Source organism: Nerophis ophidion, linkage group LG12, assembly GCF_033978795.1.
Source record: "Nerophis ophidion isolate RoL-2023_Sa linkage group LG12, RoL_Noph_v1.0, whole genome shotgun sequence".
NCBI classification, from domain to species: domain Eukaryota; kingdom Metazoa; phylum Chordata; class Actinopteri; order Syngnathiformes; family Syngnathidae; genus Nerophis; species Nerophis ophidion.
In genome coordinates this window covers 58,420,228-58,439,910 of record NC_084622.1, presented here as the reverse complement: position 1 = coordinate 58,439,910, position 19,683 = coordinate 58,420,228, and the positions used below count along the sequence as shown (strand labels likewise).

The 19,683-nt window shown below is 40.7% G+C and overlaps 1 protein-coding gene across 3 annotated transcripts in view; it reads right to left on the bottom strand.

Annotated features, from left to right (window-relative positions):
- Positions 1-19,683, bottom strand: part of hipk2 (homeodomain interacting protein kinase 2) — a 352,565-nt gene that overhangs the window by 109,755 nt on the left and 223,127 nt on the right. For all 3 annotated transcript variants that reach the window (XM_061917854.1, XM_061917853.1, XM_061917855.1), the window contains exon 5: positions 8,952-9,038. In XM_061917854.1, coding sequence (XP_061773838.1) covers positions 8,952-9,038 — 87 coding nt within the window. The remainder of the gene's footprint in view (positions 1-8,951; positions 9,039-19,683) is intronic.

Here is a 19,683-nt window from a genome sequence, read left to right as displayed (position 1 = left end):
GGCTGAATCTCGGGAGAACATTTCTTCCGGGAGGTTTTCGGGGGAGGCGCTGAATTTCGGGAGTCTCCCGGAAAATCTGGGAGGGTTGGCGAGTATGACCACTCGTGACCCCAATAAGGGACAAGCGGTAGGAAATGGATAGATGGGTGGATTTAACATAGGAGTGTTTTCAATGTTGAGCTCTGTCATGGAACGCAATGTGCTTATAGATTTAGGTACCACTGTAGTTTAAAAAAAAAAGAAATACAAAAATATAGATTTAAAAAAAGAGTGTGGGTTATTGATTATTATGTTACGCCTGCATGCTTTTTTCACACGGTGGTTGGGGATCCCTGTTTTGGGGCGGCATAGCTTGGTTGATAGAGCGGCTGTGCAAGCAACTTGAGTGTTGCAGGTTCGATTCCCGCTTCCACCATCCTAGTCACTGCCGTTGTGTCCTTGGGCAAGACACTTTACCCACCTGCTCCCAGTGCCACCCACACTGGTTTGAATGTAACTTAGATATTGGGTTTCACTATGTAAAGCGCTTTGAGTCACTAGAGAAAAGGGCTATATAAATATGTTTCACTTCACTTCACTGTTTTACAGTATTATGTCTTCAATGGTAAGCTTTTAGTTTTAGTGATCTTGCATTAAATGTACACATGGATCATAACATGGCTTTATATATATATATATATATATATATACACGGAGGTCATCGGTCCACGGTGGGAAAGTTCACATGTAGCCGTGACATTTTACCAGGACGCGCCTGACAGCGAGATGATAGCGAGTGTTTGTTTGCGCTAGCTCGGCTTCTGCAAGCAGTTATGACAAAAGCGATGAAATATGACAATATATTTTTTCCCAGGCTCCTTCTGCCTCTCCGAGAGTCCTGCCTGTTCATGACGCCGTTTGTGGAAGCTGCAGAATTATTTACTTTTGAACTGCGCTCATCTTGATGCAGCCTCTGGACGCTATCCGTGTAGGGACATGCAGGCACATAAAAGATGAGGACAATTATGGCTGTCCGGTCGACCCACGGCTGCTCCGAGCCATGTCTGGAATAACACGCTGTGGGCTAGTACAAGATATTATCACTAGCTGGGCTTGTTGAATTTACGGTTGCCAAGAAAACGCACTTTTATGTTGCACATGCTTTAATTGAAGCGACCTGTTTTGATATCGCCCCGCGTCATCCGTGTCTCCTGTCTTCCTCTCACACTTGCAGCCCGACTCGGCTTACTATGAAAACACACCGGAGATAAAGCTGATCGAGCTCAATGTGAAGGGAAAACTACCGACATTGGGCCCCATTCGGCAACAAGTTCCTAAATGTCCCTCTTATCTGTGATTTCCCAAGAGGAGTCCATTCAAATTCATGACGTGTTCTTAAACGCACAAATTTTTCCCACTTGCTCTTCTTAAGTTGCTGAATGCCAAATGGTTAGCGCCTGAGTGTCTATCATAATTTGCATACAAACATGCCCTTATTTCCCCAGTATGCGGGTTAGTGCGTCTGCCTCACAATACGAAGTTCCTGCAGTCCTGGGTTCAAATCCAGGCTCGGGATTTTTCTGTGTGGAGTTTGCATGTTCTCCCCGTGACTGCGTGGGTTCCCTCCGGGTACTCCGGCTTCCTCCCACTTCCAAAGACATGCACCTGAGGATAGGTTGATTGGCAACACTAAATTGGCCCTAGTGTGTGAATGTGAGTGTGAATGTTGTCTGTCTATCTGTGTTGGCCCTGTGATGAGGTGGCGACTTGTCCAGGGTGTACCCCGCCTTCCGCCCGATTGTAGCTGAGATAGGCGCCAGCGCCCCCCGCGACCCCAAAAGGGAATAAGCGGTAGAAAATGGATGGATGGATGGGCATTTGTGAACACCTTTAATTCCGTAATTTGCATAGGTAAACGCCTGTAATTCCCCATGTAAGAGCACAATTCCAATGGAAAACACACAGAGAGAACACAAGCAGATTCCATCCATCCATCCATTTTCTACCGCTTGTCCCTTTAGGGGTCGCTGGTGCCTAGCTGCATTTGGGCGGAAGGCGGTGTACACCCTGGACAAGTCGCTATCTCATCGCAGGGCCAACAAAGGCAGATAACAGAAGAGAAATTTGTATTATCCGGTGGGGGAAACAAATAATGTTAAAACGTAAGTTTAAGAAAGGGGGGACTGCAGCGTTTAAATAAATATTCGTCACTTGGGGCTAATAGGTCTGCTTGGTGGTGAAATATGCGCTCCCACAATAGCGCACAATCTGTACAATCTTTCTGTGGCAGCAAAAGCATTGCCATTGTGTGTGTGTGTATGTGTGTGTGTGTATGTGTGTGTGTGCACGCACATGGTATTTTGAAATGTCTTTATATTGCTCATTTTGCTATATGTCTGTCTGTCTGTCTTATCTATCTCTATCTATGTATCTATCAACATACCATTACATATCTCTACATCTATCTATCTCTCTATCCATTTATAATATTAATGTAACATTAGACAAAAGGAGTAAGGGAAATTGTCACACTTAAGAACAAATAGGCCACCTTAAGACATACTTGCCAACCTTGAGACCTCCGATTTTGGGAGGTGGGAGGTGGGTGCTGGTGGGGGGGTTGTTGGGGGAGTGGTTAAGAGAGGAGGAGTATATTTACAGCTATCCATCCATCAATTTCCTACCGCTTACTCCCCTTGGGTTGCGGGGGGCGCTGGTGCCTATCTCAGCTACAATGGGGCGGAAGGCGGCGTACACCCTGGACAAGTCGCCACCTCATCGTAGTATGTGTAGAAATCTTTATATATAAATGACTCACCTGTTTATTTTTCAACAAGTTTTTAGTTAGTTATTTTTATATATTTTTTCCAAATAGTTCAAGAAAGACCACTACAAATGAGCATTATTTTGCACTGTTATACAATTTAATAAATCAGAAACTGATGACATAATGCTGTATTTTACTTCTTTATCTTTTTTTTTTTTTTAACCAAAAATGCTTTGCTCTGATCAGGGGGTTCTTGAATTAAAAAAATGTTCACAGGCGGTAGATTTCTGAAAAAAAGTTGAGAACCACTGCTCTAAAAGCCATAGATGTTATTGTCACATATGCATGCACAGGAGATGGCAGTATTGTCCTAGTTAAGAGTGTCACAACATTGCTGTTTACGGCAGACAAACTGCTTTACGGTAGACGAAAACGTGACTGCTGTTGTTGTCGCGCTGGGAGGACGTTAATGAGACTGCCTAACAATAAACCCACATAAGAAACCAAGAACTCGCCCTCGATCATTCTACAGTTATAACGTCATTGGACGGGCACTCTGTTTATATTGTGGGAAAGCGGACGTGAAAACAGGCAGTCGACACGTCACTCGGGTCTGCATGGAGCAGGAGGGGGCGTGGCCTCCAGCTTGGCCTGAATTTCGGGAGATTTTCACGAGAAAATTTGTCCTGGGAGGTTTTCCGGAGAGGCGCTGAATTTCGAGAGTCTCCCGCAAAATCTGGGAGGGTTGGCAAGTATGACCTAAGAGTGCTCTGAAGCACTTGTAGATTTTGTTCTTCCTTACGAACAAATCCCAGCTAAGAAAACACTAGTGAATACGAAATCTTGTAAGTGGGCCAAAGAACAACATTTTTTCTTAAGAACGGTTGCTGAATGGGGCCTAACGCTCCGTCTCAGTATCCCCCCGTATAAACAAGTCAGTATTGTGGACATCTGTCTCTGCGTGTATAATAGATGACATGGCTGAAGGCCTTGGAAGACAAGACGGCTGCGGATGCCAGGAAGATAATAAAGCTCCTTTTCTTTTGCGGGGAAACGTGGCGAGGCTTTAGTCACATGTATATCTAATTTGAGACCGTCCGAGAGAAATGAACTGGACATCACATAAACGAAGAAGGACGCAAGACTGAAAGTGTTCAATTAGCTGGGGGCTTCAAAATCGTTACATGCAGGGAGTAAAGTCATGACAGGGAGAATCAGATTGACAATTTGGTCAGTTTGGTTTAAGCATGCAGTCGACTCAATTGACACAACATGAGGTTGTTCACTGGATGCGTTAAGAGTGTCACAACATTGCTGTTTACGGCAGACAAACTGCTTTACGGTAGACGAAAACGTGACTGTTGTTGTCGCGCTGGCACATTTTTATTTTTTATTGTTATTTTTTTTCCAAGATGGAAAAAGGAGTTCTGTACTCTTGTGTCATCTTTTTGTGTTCCTGATGCTTCCCTCTTTTTTACATGAGGTGTTTTTTTTCGCCTTTTGGTTGGGGACCCTTTGGGACTGTGTGACTTGCAAGTGGTGGCTTCTGCGGTGCTTTTTGGTGAACTTCTGGATCTAATTCTCGGGAGTCTTTTGTCCATGGAGACCAGCTGCTGGGTCTCTGCCACACCAGAGTCCGTTTGAAGAGACTGGAGGAGATGAAGACGAAGTGACAGGACTGCGGAGTTTCACAGTGTCTTGGCTGAATGAGCAGGTATCAGACACTTCGGTTTCTTTAGATGCATCTTCGCTCATCCGTGCAGACTGGACACTGGCCGAGAGTTGGTGGGCGGCCGAGGGTGGAGTCGGCTCTCTTGGTTGCTTTGTTGGGTCCGCTCCTGTCTCTCTGGCCATGCTCCCCCCACCCCAGCAGACGATGGCATGGAACACCACAAAGGCCACCACGGTGTATATTTAGGGACCAAATGTCCCTTTGGGACAGAGGACCCTATTGAATTTCTAAGGTTTTTTTATTATTCTTTATTATACCGCCGCCTTTTAGAGCTGTAATTTGACCCCCTTAACATGCTTCAAAACTCACCAAATTTGACACAAACATCAGGACTGGCGAAAATTGCGATCTTTTCAAAAAAACAAAACCCAAAACTCAAAATTGCGCTCTAGCGCCCCCCAGGGATTAAAACACAGACAAAACTGTCTCTAACTTCCAGTAGGGAACGTCGTAGGAACATGAAACAAAAACCACTACTCGGGCCTCAGTTAGACCTACACTCTTACCTCCCAGCTAAAATCAACAGGAAGTTTGCAATTCCCTCTTCAATACAAAAGTTGGCTAAAAAATGTTTGCTTCTTTTCTAACATTATCTCCTCTGAGGCCGTTTGTCGTTTCGGCTTCAAATTAGCAAGAGAAGAGAGATTGAACCCTTCTGATTAAAAGTTGATGAAATAGTTTTAATCACTGCTACGGTTTTGATTTTATCAGCCTTCAAAGAACCGCTGCGCTGAAAACCATTTCAAAGATGGCCGCCGTGCGCAGACACAGTGAGGGAGACGTTTTTTTTTGTTTTTTTTTCCACTATTATCTGCTGCTGTTGCGCACGCACCAACATTCGTGGGGGAGAGGCTGTGATCGTCCATACCAAGATGGCTGCCAGGTGCCGGAGCTAAGCCGGTATGTTTTAAAGTTGTCGTTTGCCTGCATATCGTAAAAACAACCGTCCAACGTTCTTTATTTTGGGTACTTACATGTGGTGCCTGACTGTTGTGGCGTTTTAAGGCCATCTGCACTTTTTATGCAACGGTAAAGACAATGAATGGTCCGGTTTTGATTGTATTAGCCTTTAAAGAACCGCTGCGCTGAAAAACATTTGTAAGATGGCCACCGTGTGCTCACACAGGGAGCTAGACATTTTTTTTTCCTACCGCTCCCAGTATGTAATGTTATAAATGGCATAAACGCGCCAGTGACACAATATTTCAATATTAACATCAGTTGTGCTTTGCGCTCGTGTGAAATATTTGTTAAAGGGGAACATTATCAGCAGACCTATGCAAGCGTCAATATATACCTTGATGGTGCAGAAAAAAGACCATATATTTTTTTAACCGATTTCCGAACTCTAAACGGGTGAATTTTGGCGAATTAAACGCCTTTCTGTTTATCGCTCTGGAGGTGATGACGTCAGAATGTGACGTCGCCGAGGTAATACAGCCGCCATTTTCATTTTCAACACATTGTAAACATTGGGTCTCAGCTCTGTTGATTTCCGTTTTTTCGACTATTTTTTGGAACCTTGGAGACATGCCTGGGGGGTGTGTTGTCGGAGGGTGTAACAACACTAACAGGGAGGGATTCAAGTTGCACCACTGGCCCCAAGATGCCAAAGTGTCTGCCACCAGAACCCCATTGAATGTACCAAAGTGTTTGCACATTTTACCGGCGATGACAGACATGGCACAGAGATGTATGGATAACCTGCAGATGCATTTGCAATGATAAAGTCAACGAAATCACAAAGGTGAGTTTTGTTGATGTTGACTTATGTGCTAATCAGACATATTTGGTCGCGGCGTGACTGCCAGTTAATCGATGCTAACATGCTATGCTAATCGACGCTAACATGCTATTTACTGGCGGTGCTAAAGCAGACATGGTACAGAGATGTATGGATAACCTGCAGATGCATTTGCAACTATATTACGTTTCCTTCCACCCACATTTAATGCGAAAAAAACACTTACCAATCGACGGATTTAAGTTGCTCCAGTGTCACAAGATGCGAAAGTCCTGATCGTTTGGTCCGCACATTTTACCGGCGATGCTAACGCAGCTATTCGGCCATGTTACGGCTATGAATAGCGTCATTAGCTATTCGCTCAATAGCTTCAGTTTCTTCTTCAATCCTTTCATACTCCAACCATCTGTTTCAATACATGCGTAATCTGTTGAATCGCTTAAGCCGCTGAAATCCGAGTCTGAATCCGAGCTAATGTCGCTATATCTTGCTGTTCTATTCGCCAATGTTTGTTTACATTGGCAGCACTGTGTGACGTCACAGGGAAATGGATAGTGGCATCGCAAATAGCGAAAATCAAGCACTTTAAAGCTTTTTTTAGGGATATTCAGAGACTGGTAAAATTTGGAAAAAAACTTCAAAAAATACAACATGCCACTGGGAACTGATTTTTATTGTTTTTAACCCTTTTGAAATTGTGATAATGTTCCCCTTTAAGATGGTTGCCGGCTAGCTAACGCTTATCTGGGCTTGAGTCGCGAGGACAGCAGCCAAAAGCGGTCCCGTCCATCGCTGCTTGCAGCTTTTATTTTATTTGTTTTTGTTGTTTTATTTTTGTGGCTGTGTGTAGAAGTGGCTGGTTGGATCAGCTCTGCTCTTTTAATGTATTTAATGTCCTTTGTGTTCAATGATGTTTCCCTGTTACATGTTTATGTGTGCTGTGGCTAGGAGTTTTTTTCCCCTGGCCTCAGTCTGGACCCCCTCTCCAGGGGCCCAGGCTTTTTAAAAAAAAAAATGTTTTCTCCTCCCCCCAGCCCCCTCAGCAGAGTTTCTCACCTTTTTGTAAGGGGCGCCGAAAGCCAGCAGACCCGTCAACAATCCTGTTCTGTCTCCCTGTAATGTTTGTCTGATCTTGAATGGGATTGTGCTGAAAATCTTAATTTCCCCTCGGGGCTTAATAAAGTATTTCTGATCCTGATTTCCATTTTATTCAAGTCAAAGTGTCCGTTCCCACAGCCTCTGGAATGTAAACATGCAGTTTACGTTCCATTTCAGCACTAAATCTAAGCAGAGCTTCTATATTTGCTGGACGCCACAACAAATCAGTTCAGTTTAGCTCAAATCTGCTTGCGTTGGACAGGAAGTCATTCACAAAATACAGAAAAAACGATTTAGTTTATTTTCAAAATAGAATGCCGAATAGGTTGGGGACAGACATGAAGTCAGTTTCTGAAAGGTTTTCAGATGTAATTTCACCTCGTTGACATAAATGGATGAGGACATGTGGATTCTGGAAGTCCACATTTAAATAATAATATACAGCCATATCCCGGGTAGGTGACCGCAGGATTAGGTCTCTGCTTTTTGCAGATGATGTGGTCCTGATGGCTTCATCTGACCGGGATCTTCAGCTCTCACTGGATCAGTTTGCAGCCGAGTGTGAAGCGACCGGAATGAGAATCAGCACCTCCAAGTCCGAGTCCATGGTTCTCGCCCGGAAAAGGGGGGAATGCCATCTCCGGGTTGGGGAGGAGACCCTGCCCCAAGTGGAGGAGTTCAAGTACCTAGGAGTCTTGTTCACGAGTGGGGGAAGAGTGGATCGTGAGATCGACAGGCGGATCGGTGCGGCGTCTTCAGTAATGCGGACGTTGTACCGATCTGTTGTGGTGAAGAAGGAGCTGAGCCGGAAGGCAAAGCTCTCTATTTACCGGTCGATCTACGTTCCCATCCTCACCTATGGTCATGAGCTTCGGGTCATGACGGAAAGGATAAGATCACGGGTACAAGCGGCCCAAATGAGTTTGGGTCTCTCCCTTAGAGATAGGGTGAGAAGCTCTGCCATCCGGGAGGAACTCAAAGTAAAGCCGCTGCTCCTTCACATCGAGAGGAGCCAGATGAGGTGGTTCGGGCATCTGGTCAGGATGCCACCCGAACGCCTCCCTAGGGAGGTGTTTAGGGCACGTCCAACCGGTAGGAGGCCACGGGGAAGACCCAGGACACGTTGGGAAGACTATGTCTCCCGGCTGGCCTGGGAACGCCTCGGGATCCCCCGGGAAGAGCTAGACGAAGTGGCTGGGGAGAGGGAAGTCTGGGTTTCCCTGCTTAAGCTGTTGCCCCCGCGACCCGACCTCGGATAAGCGGAAGAAGATGGATGGATACCGGGTAGCTTTATGGGGATATGGGGACCTGTGTCAAATACTGATAGGGCTCAAGTGTCAAACTCAAGGCCCCGGGGGCCAGTTCTGGCCTGTGACATCATATTATCTGGGCCGCAAACACCTGGAAATGATATGTGTCAATAAAGTACTTAATATTTTCTCACTAAATGTAATAGATTTTTTTGAGAAAAAAATATATGTACTGCTTGAAATTGCATACATTTAAAATGTTAATAATATCCAATATTGCAACAAATATTACAGTATAGTATCATACTTTCCAAACATGTTTTTGTCCAAGACAGCCCTCGCAAAAATTACAATTTTTTTGGGGATATCCTAACAACATACCTGGGCCATATCGTCCAAGCAGTTGAAGATGTACTTGCGCGCCTCCTTGGATTTGATCCCTGTTTCTCCCTCGTGGTCCTCAGGAGTCTGCGGGGGGGACATAAAGCAGATGTTCCTCTCAAACCCTCAACACACTTCCCCTCTAGACCTGCACTATTTATATGTGACTCATTAGAGCTTCTTGTTGCTGAAGTACAGCAGGAATCAGCCTGCACTCTGAGCAACCCTGGGGTCTCACTCAAACACTCGTCTCGCATCCTTCGATTGGGTGAGGATGCATGAAAATAAATATGCAAATATACACAGTTTGTCTCACTAAACAGTAGCATGGAGTTTTGTGGATTAACTTTTTATATCAGCAAGGCTGTATACACTATATTGCCAAAAGTATTGGGCCACCTGCCTTGACTCACATATGAACCTGAAGTGCCATCCCATTCCTAACCCATAGAACAGAATAGAATAGAATGGACTATATTGTCATTATTTAAGTCTCGCCTTAAAGCTCATCTGTGTACTCTTGCCTTTAAATAGACCTCCTTTTTGGTCTTTAATGTCCTCTGTGTTCTTTGATGTTCGATGTTTCCCTCTTACACACATGGAAGAGGGATGTGTACTATGGCTATGAGTTGTTGTTTTTTCCCTTGGCCTCAGACTGCACCTCCTCTCCAGGGCCCAGGCTAAGACCGATTTTTTTTATTTTATTTTAATCTTCTATTTTTTTCTCCAATTTCCCCCCTCCCCCTTGTTTACCTGTATCTCATCTTTTTTGTAAGGGGCGCTGGAAGCCGGCAGACCCGTCAGCGATCCTGTTCTGTCTCCCTGTAATGTTTATCTAAACTTGAATGGGATTGTGCTGAAAATTTTAATTTTCCTGAAGGAACTCTCCTGACGGAATAAATAAAGTACTATCTAATCTAATCTTTTCAGACCAGTTGATCTGCCGCTTCTTTTCTTTCTCCTATGTCCCCCCCCCTCCCTTGTGGAGGGGGTCCGGTCCGATGACCATGGATGAAGTACTGGCTGTCCAGAGTCGAGACCCAGGATGGACCGCTCGTCGGGACCCAGGATGGACCGCTCGCCTGTATCGGTTGGGGACATCTCTACGCTGCTGATCCGCCTCCGCTTGAGATGGTCTCCTGTGGACGGGACTCTCGCTGCTGTCTTGGATCCGCTTTGAACTGAACTCTCGCGGCTGTGTTGGAGCCACTATGGATTGAACTTTCACAGTATCATGTTAGACCCGCTCGACATCCATTGCTTTCGGTCCCCTAGAGGGGGGGGGGGGGGGTTGCCCACATCTGAGGTCCTCTCCAAGGTTTCTCATAGTCAGCATTGTCACTGGCGTCCCACTGGATGTGAATTCTCCCTGCCCACTGGGTGTGAGTTTTCCTTGCCCTTTTGTGGGTTCTTCCGAGGATGTTGTAGTCGTAATGGCGTAAAAGCCGGCAGACCCGTCAGCGATCCTGTTCTGTCTCCCTGTAATGTTTGTCTGATCTTGAATGGGATTGTGCTGAAAATTGTAATTTTCCTGAAGGAACTCTCCTGACGGAATAAATAAAGTACTATCTAATCTCTAATCTAATGATTTGTGCAGTCCTTTGAGACATTTGTGATTTGGGGCTATATAAATAAACATTGATTGATTGATTATATTTGCATATAAAGAGATTAAAGACCCCAACTTAAGGTGCGGTAGTGGGAACAAATACGGGCACAAGAGGTAATAAAGGAAAACCTAACAATTGAAATAAACAGACTACTATCCAATAAAAATAATAAACAATCCTGTACAATATACAAAACACTATAGAAATACAAAATACAGTACAATATACAGAACAAGACAAGAGTACCGGAGTAATAAATAACAATCAGTGTCGGACGTATTGCGCTCGAAGGGTAGTATTGCACAGTAGGATATTAGGGTAGGATTGGGGGTACTTGAAGGTATGTGCAGGAGCCTAAATGCTGTTTTAAGTTAATTTACATTTTATGGAAGGTGCTTTATGTTTATTCAGTCAAAATGGGACTATTTACTTTATTTGCATGATGAGAAAATGGATATATTGAATGCTTAGAGTAATTATATAAAGCTCACTTTAATCGTAATTATTACATTTGTCAAAATGATTTGATGACGTAACTGTTTTAAGTGCATATATGGCGGAAGGATCTGTGTGGTAAGGGGGTTTTTGGACGCAAGGTGTCATGGGTAATTGCTGTCAGGTGCGGTGGAATCGAGCCACACAGTTTTTTGACCTCACTCATACTTATTCTCATTCATACTTCTTCTAACTCGTACTGCAACAAATTCTCTTTATTTTGTCATTCATTTGTTCTCACATCGTGACTGTTTTATGTTTTGAATTATTAAGATCACAAGTAAACCACACAAACGAAGAAGAACGTCTGGAGTTTTGTTTTGTTGTTGCCGCAGCAAGCGGAGTGAATGTGATAGTAGAGGAGCGTCAAGCTTAAGGCTACTTTAGGAATCTACAGTATGTCAAGGTGTATGTGAGATTTTTTTAAAAATATTCTAAAAATAGAAACAATTCAAAAATCCTTTATAAATATATTTATTGAATAATACTTCAACAAAATTTGAATGTAAGTTCATTAACTGTGAAAAGAAATGCAAGTGGTGACAGCTTGATTTTTTGTGGACATGTTCCATAAATATTGATGTTAAAGATTTCTTTTTTTTATGAAGAAATGTTTGGAATTAACTTTAAGGATCTCTATTACAATCCCCAAAGAGGGCACTTTAAGTTGATGATTACTTTTATGTGTAGAAATCTTTATTTTTTTTATAATTGAATCACATGTTTATTTTTCAACAAGTTTTTAGTTATTTTTATATCTTTTTTTCCAAATAGTTAAAACAACCCTACAAATGAACAATATTTTGCACTGTTATACAATTTAATAAATCAGAAACTGATGACATAGTGCTGTAATTTTACTTCTTTATCTCTTTTTTTTCAAACAAAAATGCTTTGCTCTGATTAGGGGGTACTTGAATTAAAAAAATGTTCACAGGGGGTACATCACTGAAAAAAGGTTTAGAACCACTGCTGTAGGGAACAGATGAATCAAATAAAGACTATAGGCCAGTGGTCCCCAACCACCGGGCCGCAGAAATTTTTTTTATAAAAAAAATAAATAAAATAAATTTTTTCTTTTTTTTATTGTTTTTTTTTTTATTAAATCAACATAAAAAACGCAATTTACACTTACAAATAGTGTGCCAACCACAAAAAAACCCCTCCCTTTTTCATGACAAAGAAGAAAAAAAGAAAAAAAAGGACACCCCCCCACAGGGCCGCGGCAATAATTTTTTATAAAAAAAATAAAAAAATAAAAAAATATATATATATTTTTTATTAAATCAACATGAAAAACACAATATACACTTACAAATAGTGCACCAACCACAAAAAAAACTCCCTTTTTCATGACAAAAACGTCCCTTTTTCATGACAAAGAAGAAAAAAAAAAAAAAAAAAGGTGAATTTAGGTGAAGACCTTAAAAAGGACCTAAGATGAATTAGATCTCTTATCACTTATAAATAATGGGTAACACTTTAGTATGGGGAACATATTCACCATTAATTAGTTGCTTATTAACATGCAAATTAGTAACATATTGACTCTTAATTAGTCTTTATTAAGTACTTATGCATTGCCTTATTTTACAACCAGTAGGCCATTAACTAAGAGTCTTCCCTCAATAACCTCTGAATTATTGCTTATTAGTAACCCTAACCCTTATATGTTCCCATAGTGTCCAAAAAACCTAAAATCAAGTCTTTGTTACTTAAAATATGTTATGGAAACACTTAAGTATGGGGAACATGGTCACCGTTAATTAGTTGCTTATTAACAGAATATGATCTCCATACCAAAGTGTTACCAAATATTGTCACAATGGTTGCGTTAAAAATTGTCAAAGCATCAAATTCCTCAGGTCTCAAAAAGGTGAAAAATACAAGAATGTGTGTGCGTGTTTTTGTATTTCTAGCCTTCTTGAGACATGAAGAAGGAAAAGCATCTTCCATACGAGGAGGTGTGAACAAGTGATGACATAAATCATGGTCCCAATAACCCATCCATCCATTTTCTACCGCTTATTCCCTTTTTGGGGTCGCGGGGGGCGCTGGCGCCTATCTCAGCTACAATCGGGCGGAAGGCGGGGTACACCCTGGACAAGTCGCCACCTCATCGCAGGGTCCCAATAACATTGCATCTAATAGACAATGTCTCATTTGCACCCCTGCTGGTCAGAATTAGGGTGGTCCCAAAAAAGGAGGGATTTTTCACATCGCCTGTGTGTCGCTTTTATAAGTCAACATATGAAATAACAAGTATGGGTAAGAAATTGCAAAGCGCCCACTTTGGACAAAATTCATTGAAAAAAATAAAATAAATATGTACGTACGGACATACTGTAATAACTTCGAAGTACGTGATGAAGATTAAAAAACAATTACAAACAAATATTACAACAACAAAAAATAATTAAAAGCTTACCTGTTGTTCATTTGCATAGTTTGAATTTATTATTAATGTTGTAAATACACATCTTTATATATCTAGAAAGGGTGGTTGTAGAGAGGTGGGCATATTCCTCAGGTCTCAAAAAGGTGAAAAATACAAGAATGTGTGTGTGTGTGTTTTTGTATTTCTAGCCTTCTTGAGACATGAAGAAGGAAAAGTATCTTCCATACGAGGAGGTGTGAACAAGTGATGACATAAATCATGGTCCTAATAACATTGCATCTAATAGACAATGTCTCATTTGCACCCCTGCTGGTCAAAATTAGGGTGGTCCCAAAAAAGGAGGGATTTTTCACATCGCCTGTGTGTCGCTTTTATAAGTGCTCCCCCCTCTGGTCAACATATGAAATAACAAGTATGGGTAAGAAATTGCAACGCGCCCACTTTGGACAAAATTCATTGAAAAAAATAAATAAATAAATATGTACGTACGGTCTCAAAAAGGTGAAAAATACAAGAATGTGTGTGTGTGTGTTTTTGTATTTCTAGCCTTCTTGAGACATGAAGAAGGAAAAGTATCTTCCATACGAGGAGGTGTGAACAAGTGATGACATAAATCATGGTCCCAATAACATTGCATCTAATAGACAATGTCTCATTTGGGGCGGTATAGCTGGGTTGGTAGAGCGGACGTGCCAGCAACTTGAGGGTTCCAGGTTCGATCCCCGCTTCCGCCATCCTAGTCACTGTCGTTGTGTCCTTGGGCAAGACACTTTACCCACCTGCTCCCAGTGCCACCCACACCGCTTTAAATGGAACTTAGATATTGGGTTTCACTATGTAAAGCGCTTTGAGTCACTAGAGAAAAAGCGCTATATAAATATCATTCACTTCACTTCACTTCAAATGATAAGGTTCATGCATTTTTGGTGCTCCCTATCGTTCACAATCATTATGAGCGAAATCAACACGTCTTTTTTATTTATTTATTTATTTTAAACGATTTTAAAGATGATTTAAAAGATGATTAAAACATGCTTGAAACATGTGGCTAATGGGAGTCATAGTTGTATCTATCAAAGTACAACAAGGCATGTTCTATACATATCATCTAGAGCAGGGGTCACCAACGCGGTGCCCGCGGGCACCAGGTAGCCCGTAAGGACCAGATGAGTCGCCTGCCTGCCTGTTCTAAAAATAGCTCAAATAGCAGCACTTACCAGTGAGCTGTCTCTATTTTTAAAATTGTATTTATTTATTAGCAAGCTGGTCTCGCTTTGCTCGACATTTTTAATTCTAAGAGAGACAAAACTCAAATAGAATTTGAAAATCCAAGAAAATATTTTAAAGACTTGGTCTCCACTTGTTTAAATAAATTCATTTATTTTTTTTTACTTTGCTTCTTATAACTTTCAGAAAGACAATTTTAGAGAAAAAATACAACCTTGAAAATTATTTTAGGATTTTTAAACACATATACCTCTTCTTTCCTGACAATTTAAATCAATTTTAAAGTACATTTATTTTTTTTATTGTAAAGAATAATAAATACATATTAATTACATTTTTCATTTTAGTTTCTGTTTTTTCGACGAAGAATATTTGTGAAATATTTCTTCAAACGTATTATAATTAAAATTAAAAAAAATTATTCCGGCAAATCTGTAGAATCAAATTTAAATCTTATTTCAAAGTCTTTTCAATTTCTTTAAAATTTTTGCTCTGGAAAATCTAGAAGAAAGAATGATTTGTCTTTGTTAGAAATATAGCTTGATCCATTTTTTTTAGTATATTCTAACAAAGTGCAGATTGGATTTTAACCTATTTAAAACATGTCATCAAAATTTTAAAATGAATCTTTATCAGGAAAAATTACTAATGATGTTCCATAAATTCTTTTTTTAATTTTTTCAAAAAGATTCGAATTAGCTAGTTTTTCTCTTCATATTTTTGGGTTGAATTTTGAATTTCAAAGTGTCGAAATTAAAGATAAACTATGTTTCAAAATGTTATTTTAATTTTTTTCGTGTTTTCTCCTCTTTTAAACCGTTCAATTAAGTGTTTTTTTCATCATTTGTTCTCTACAAAAAACCTTCCGTAAAAGGAAAAAAAATGTCTGACGGAATGACAGACAGAAATACCCATGTTTTATGTATATAGATTTATCTATTAAAGGTAAATTGAGCAAATTGGCTATTTCTGGCAATTTATTTAAGTGTGTATCAAACTGGTAGCCCTTCGCATTAATCAGTACCCAAGAAGTAGCTCTTGGTTTCAAAAAAGTTGGTGACCCCTGATCTAGAGCACCTGTGTCAAACCCAAGGCCCGTCACATTATTTAAAGTGGCCCACGCAAGTCATTGCAATAATATGTGTCAATAAAATGCTTAATCTTTTCTTACTAAATATATTTGTCATTTCCCTTTTGACATTAAAAATCAAATATTGCATGCAATTGCATATCTTTTCAAATTCAATTTGAGCAATATGTAAATATTACATAACCATGTATTCCAAAAATATTTTTTGTGGAAATAAAGATAAATACCGGACTTGATGTATGATTTCAAAATAATTATTAATCAAATTGTCGACTGTACAATTGACAATAGATTTTACGCTTAAATTCCGCCGACTGAATTTTTACCGTAAAATTTACTATGGTACTGTTTTTTTCCATATACAGAAAGACACTAAAATATTAAAAAACAAACAAACAAAAGACATTAAAGGCCTACTGAAAAGAGATTTCAGTAGGGGGATAGAAAGTCCATTCTGTTTGTCATACTTGATCAAAATAAAGTTCGCAACTTTTGGTGCTAACAGAAAAGCCCCGCCTCTACCGCAAGTCGCAGACGATGACGTCACCGGTTGATGGCTCCTCACATATTCACATTGTTTTTAATGGGAGTCTCCAACAAAAAGAGCTATTCAGACCGAGAAAACGACAATTCCCCTATTAATTTGAGCGAGGATGAAAGATTTGTTTTTGAGGATATTGATAGCGAAGGACTAGAAAAAAAAAAAAAACACGATTGCATTGGGATGGATTCAGATGTTTTTAGACACATTTACTAGGATACTTCTGGGAAATCCCTTATCTTTCTATTGTGTTGCTAGTGTTTTAGTGAGTTTAATAGTACCTGATAGTCTGAGGTGTTTGTCCATGAGTGTCTTGACGCCAGTGTCTCAGGGGAGTCGACGGCAGCTATGGACGGCGCAAGCTCTGCAGATCTCCGGTAAGAGGCGACGTTTTACCACAATTATCTCACCGAAACCTGCTGGTTGACATTCGGCCGGGATCCATGTTCGCTTGACCGCTCTGTTCCATAGTAAAGCTTCACCTCTGGGAATTTTAAACAAGGAATCACCGTGTGTTTGTGTGGCTAAAGGCTAAAACTTCCTAACTCCATCTTTCTACTTTGACTTCTCCAATATTAATTGAACAAATTGCAAAAGATTCAGCAACACGGATCTCCAAAATACTGTGTAATTATGCGGTTAAAGCAGACGACTTTTAGCTGTGTGTGTGCGCAGCGCTCATATTTCCTAACCGTCCGTGATGTCACGCGTACACGTCATCATTACGCAACGTTTTCAAGAAGAAACTCCCGGGAAATTAAAAATTGCAATTTCGTAAACTAAAAAGGCCGTATTGTCATGTGTTGCAATGTTAATATTTCATCATTGATATATAAACTATCAGACTGCGTGATGGCTAGTAGTGGCTTTCAGTAGGCCTTTAAAACAAGATTTTACGGTTAAAAAAACAAACAAAAACTGGCAGCTCTGTTGCTTGAATTTTACCGCTAAAACACTGGTTTTGTTTTTCCATTTATTCCATTGATTTTAAACTGTAATGCCTTCATTCTGTTCGCTATGCTGCTGTGTGCCAATAAAGCAGCCAAGTGCGCTCACTGCTTGGAGTCAGATCGCTCACACAGGAGGAGTTCTTCTCCACAGGTCAGCGACAGTAATGTCACTTTTTAGTTCATTTCACAAACTTTATTAGGTCTTCAGTGCAGCAGTGCGCCATGAAAGCAAAAATGAACGTCATAAAAAGGGGGATAAACAGATATATTTGGTGCATTTAAAGCAGGCACACTTTTAATCCCTTTTCTTCTTGATCGTCTTTAAACAAAAAGAGCCTGCTTTACTAGGAACTGAACTCCAAGAGCTAAACGGCGTGTGCACTCTATAAACTAGCATGTAATGTTAAGACTACGTGTGCAATTGAAAAGCGGCACAGACCATCTTATTTAAATGAGAGAGTTTGTCTGTACTCCACGGCTTTCACCATGGAGACACTCATTGACTGCACATTCAAGTTATCGTGCTCCTACCTGAGATGTTTTTCTACGTTTTCAAACATGCATGAGCAATCTAATCATTTTTATAGGCATTTTAGAAGCAGTCCTGCAGTGTATTTAGATTAACATTATTATTATTATTTTTTTTAAACCACTGAAGTTGAGCTCTTTTGCCACTCAAGACGGAAAACAAATGCATACGTATATAAGAAATGTTTTATTAATATCCATCCTATGTTAGGGAGCATGGTGGCACAGGGGTTAGTGAATGTGCCTCACAATACGAAGGTCCTGAGTTCAATCCTGGGCTCGGGATCTGTCTATGTGGACTTTGCATGTTCTCCTCCGGGTACTCCGGTTTCCTCTCATCTCCAAAGACATGCACCTGGGGATAGGTTGATTGGCAACACTAAATTGGCCCTAGAGTGTGAATGTGAGTGTGAATGTTGTCCGTCTATCTGTGTTTGGCCCTGCGATGAGGTGGCAACTTGTCCAGGGTGTACCCCGCCTTCCGCCCGAATGCAGCTGAGACAGGCCCCAGCTCACCCCGCGATCACAAACGGTAAGAATAGGATGTATATGTTCTATGTTAAAAAACAAATCATTAAAAAAAACACTAAAAGACACGGAAAGTCCTCTAGCCGCTGTAAAATTAGAAAATGATGTTGCTGAATAGACGAAATGTCTAATATTTGTTATTTCTGACCGTCCAAAATGTAGAACAGAGGATTCTCGTGTGTCTGTGATCCTGTCAGTTTGTACGTCCTTCTAACTTCTGCTAAATGAAACACAACATGAGGATAAATGTTGACAAAACACACTGAGTGTGCTGAATAATTATATTTGCTATGTGGGAGTTTTGATGCTCAGCATGTATTTTGCATATTAATGAAGACGGAGACGCAAAATGGATTGCACGCCTTATTTTGTTCCACCTTGCACACGCTTAGTGGATTTAGCTCACGCAAAGCTTTGGTAAATCATACCCAAAGAGTAGAGATGTACGATAATGGCTTTTTGCCGGCACCAAGACCTTCTCTTCTTGAAAGTCTTGGACCTTCTCTTCTTGAAGGTCTTGGACCTTATAAAGCCCCTTTTATGCTGACAACATTGCCACTTATTCAATAGCTCTGGACATAAAAATGATGTGTTTTGTAATGAATTTTAGCACAATTTGGAATGCCCGATTTTAGCTTTGAAATTAGAGATGTGCGATAATGGCTTTTTTGCCGATATTGTCCAACTCTAAATTACCGATACCGATATCAACCGATGCCGATATATACAGTCGTGGAATTAACGCATTGTTATGACTAATTCTGTTGTGATGCCCCGCTGGATGCACTAAACAATGTAACAAGGTTTTCCAAAATAAATAAACTCAAGTTATGTAAAAAAATGCCAACATGGCACTGCCAAAAAATAATAATAGAAGTCACAAAGTGCATTTTTTAAATTTTTTTTTTAACATGCCTCAAAACAGCAGCTTGGAATTTGGGACATGCTCTCACAGGAGATTGAGGTGTATATTGTAGCATCCTGGAAGAGTTAGTGCTGCAAGGGTTTCTGGAAATTTGTTCTGTTGTGTTTGTGTTGCGTTACGGTGCAGATGTTCTCCCGAAATGTGTTTGTCATTCTTGTTTGGTGTGGGATCACAGTGTGGAGCATATTTGTAACAGTGTTAAAGTTGTTTATACAGCAACCCTCATTGTGATCAAGTATGCGTTGCATTCACTTGTGTGTGTGAAAAGCCGTAGATATTATGGGACTGGGCTGGCACGTGAAGGCAGTGCCTATAAAGATTATTAGCACTCTGTTCTTCTCCCTACGTCCGTGTACAGAGCGGCGTTTTACTTTTTGAAACCGATAAATTTGAAACCGAAACCGATAAATTTACGATATTACATTTTAAAGCAGGGGTGC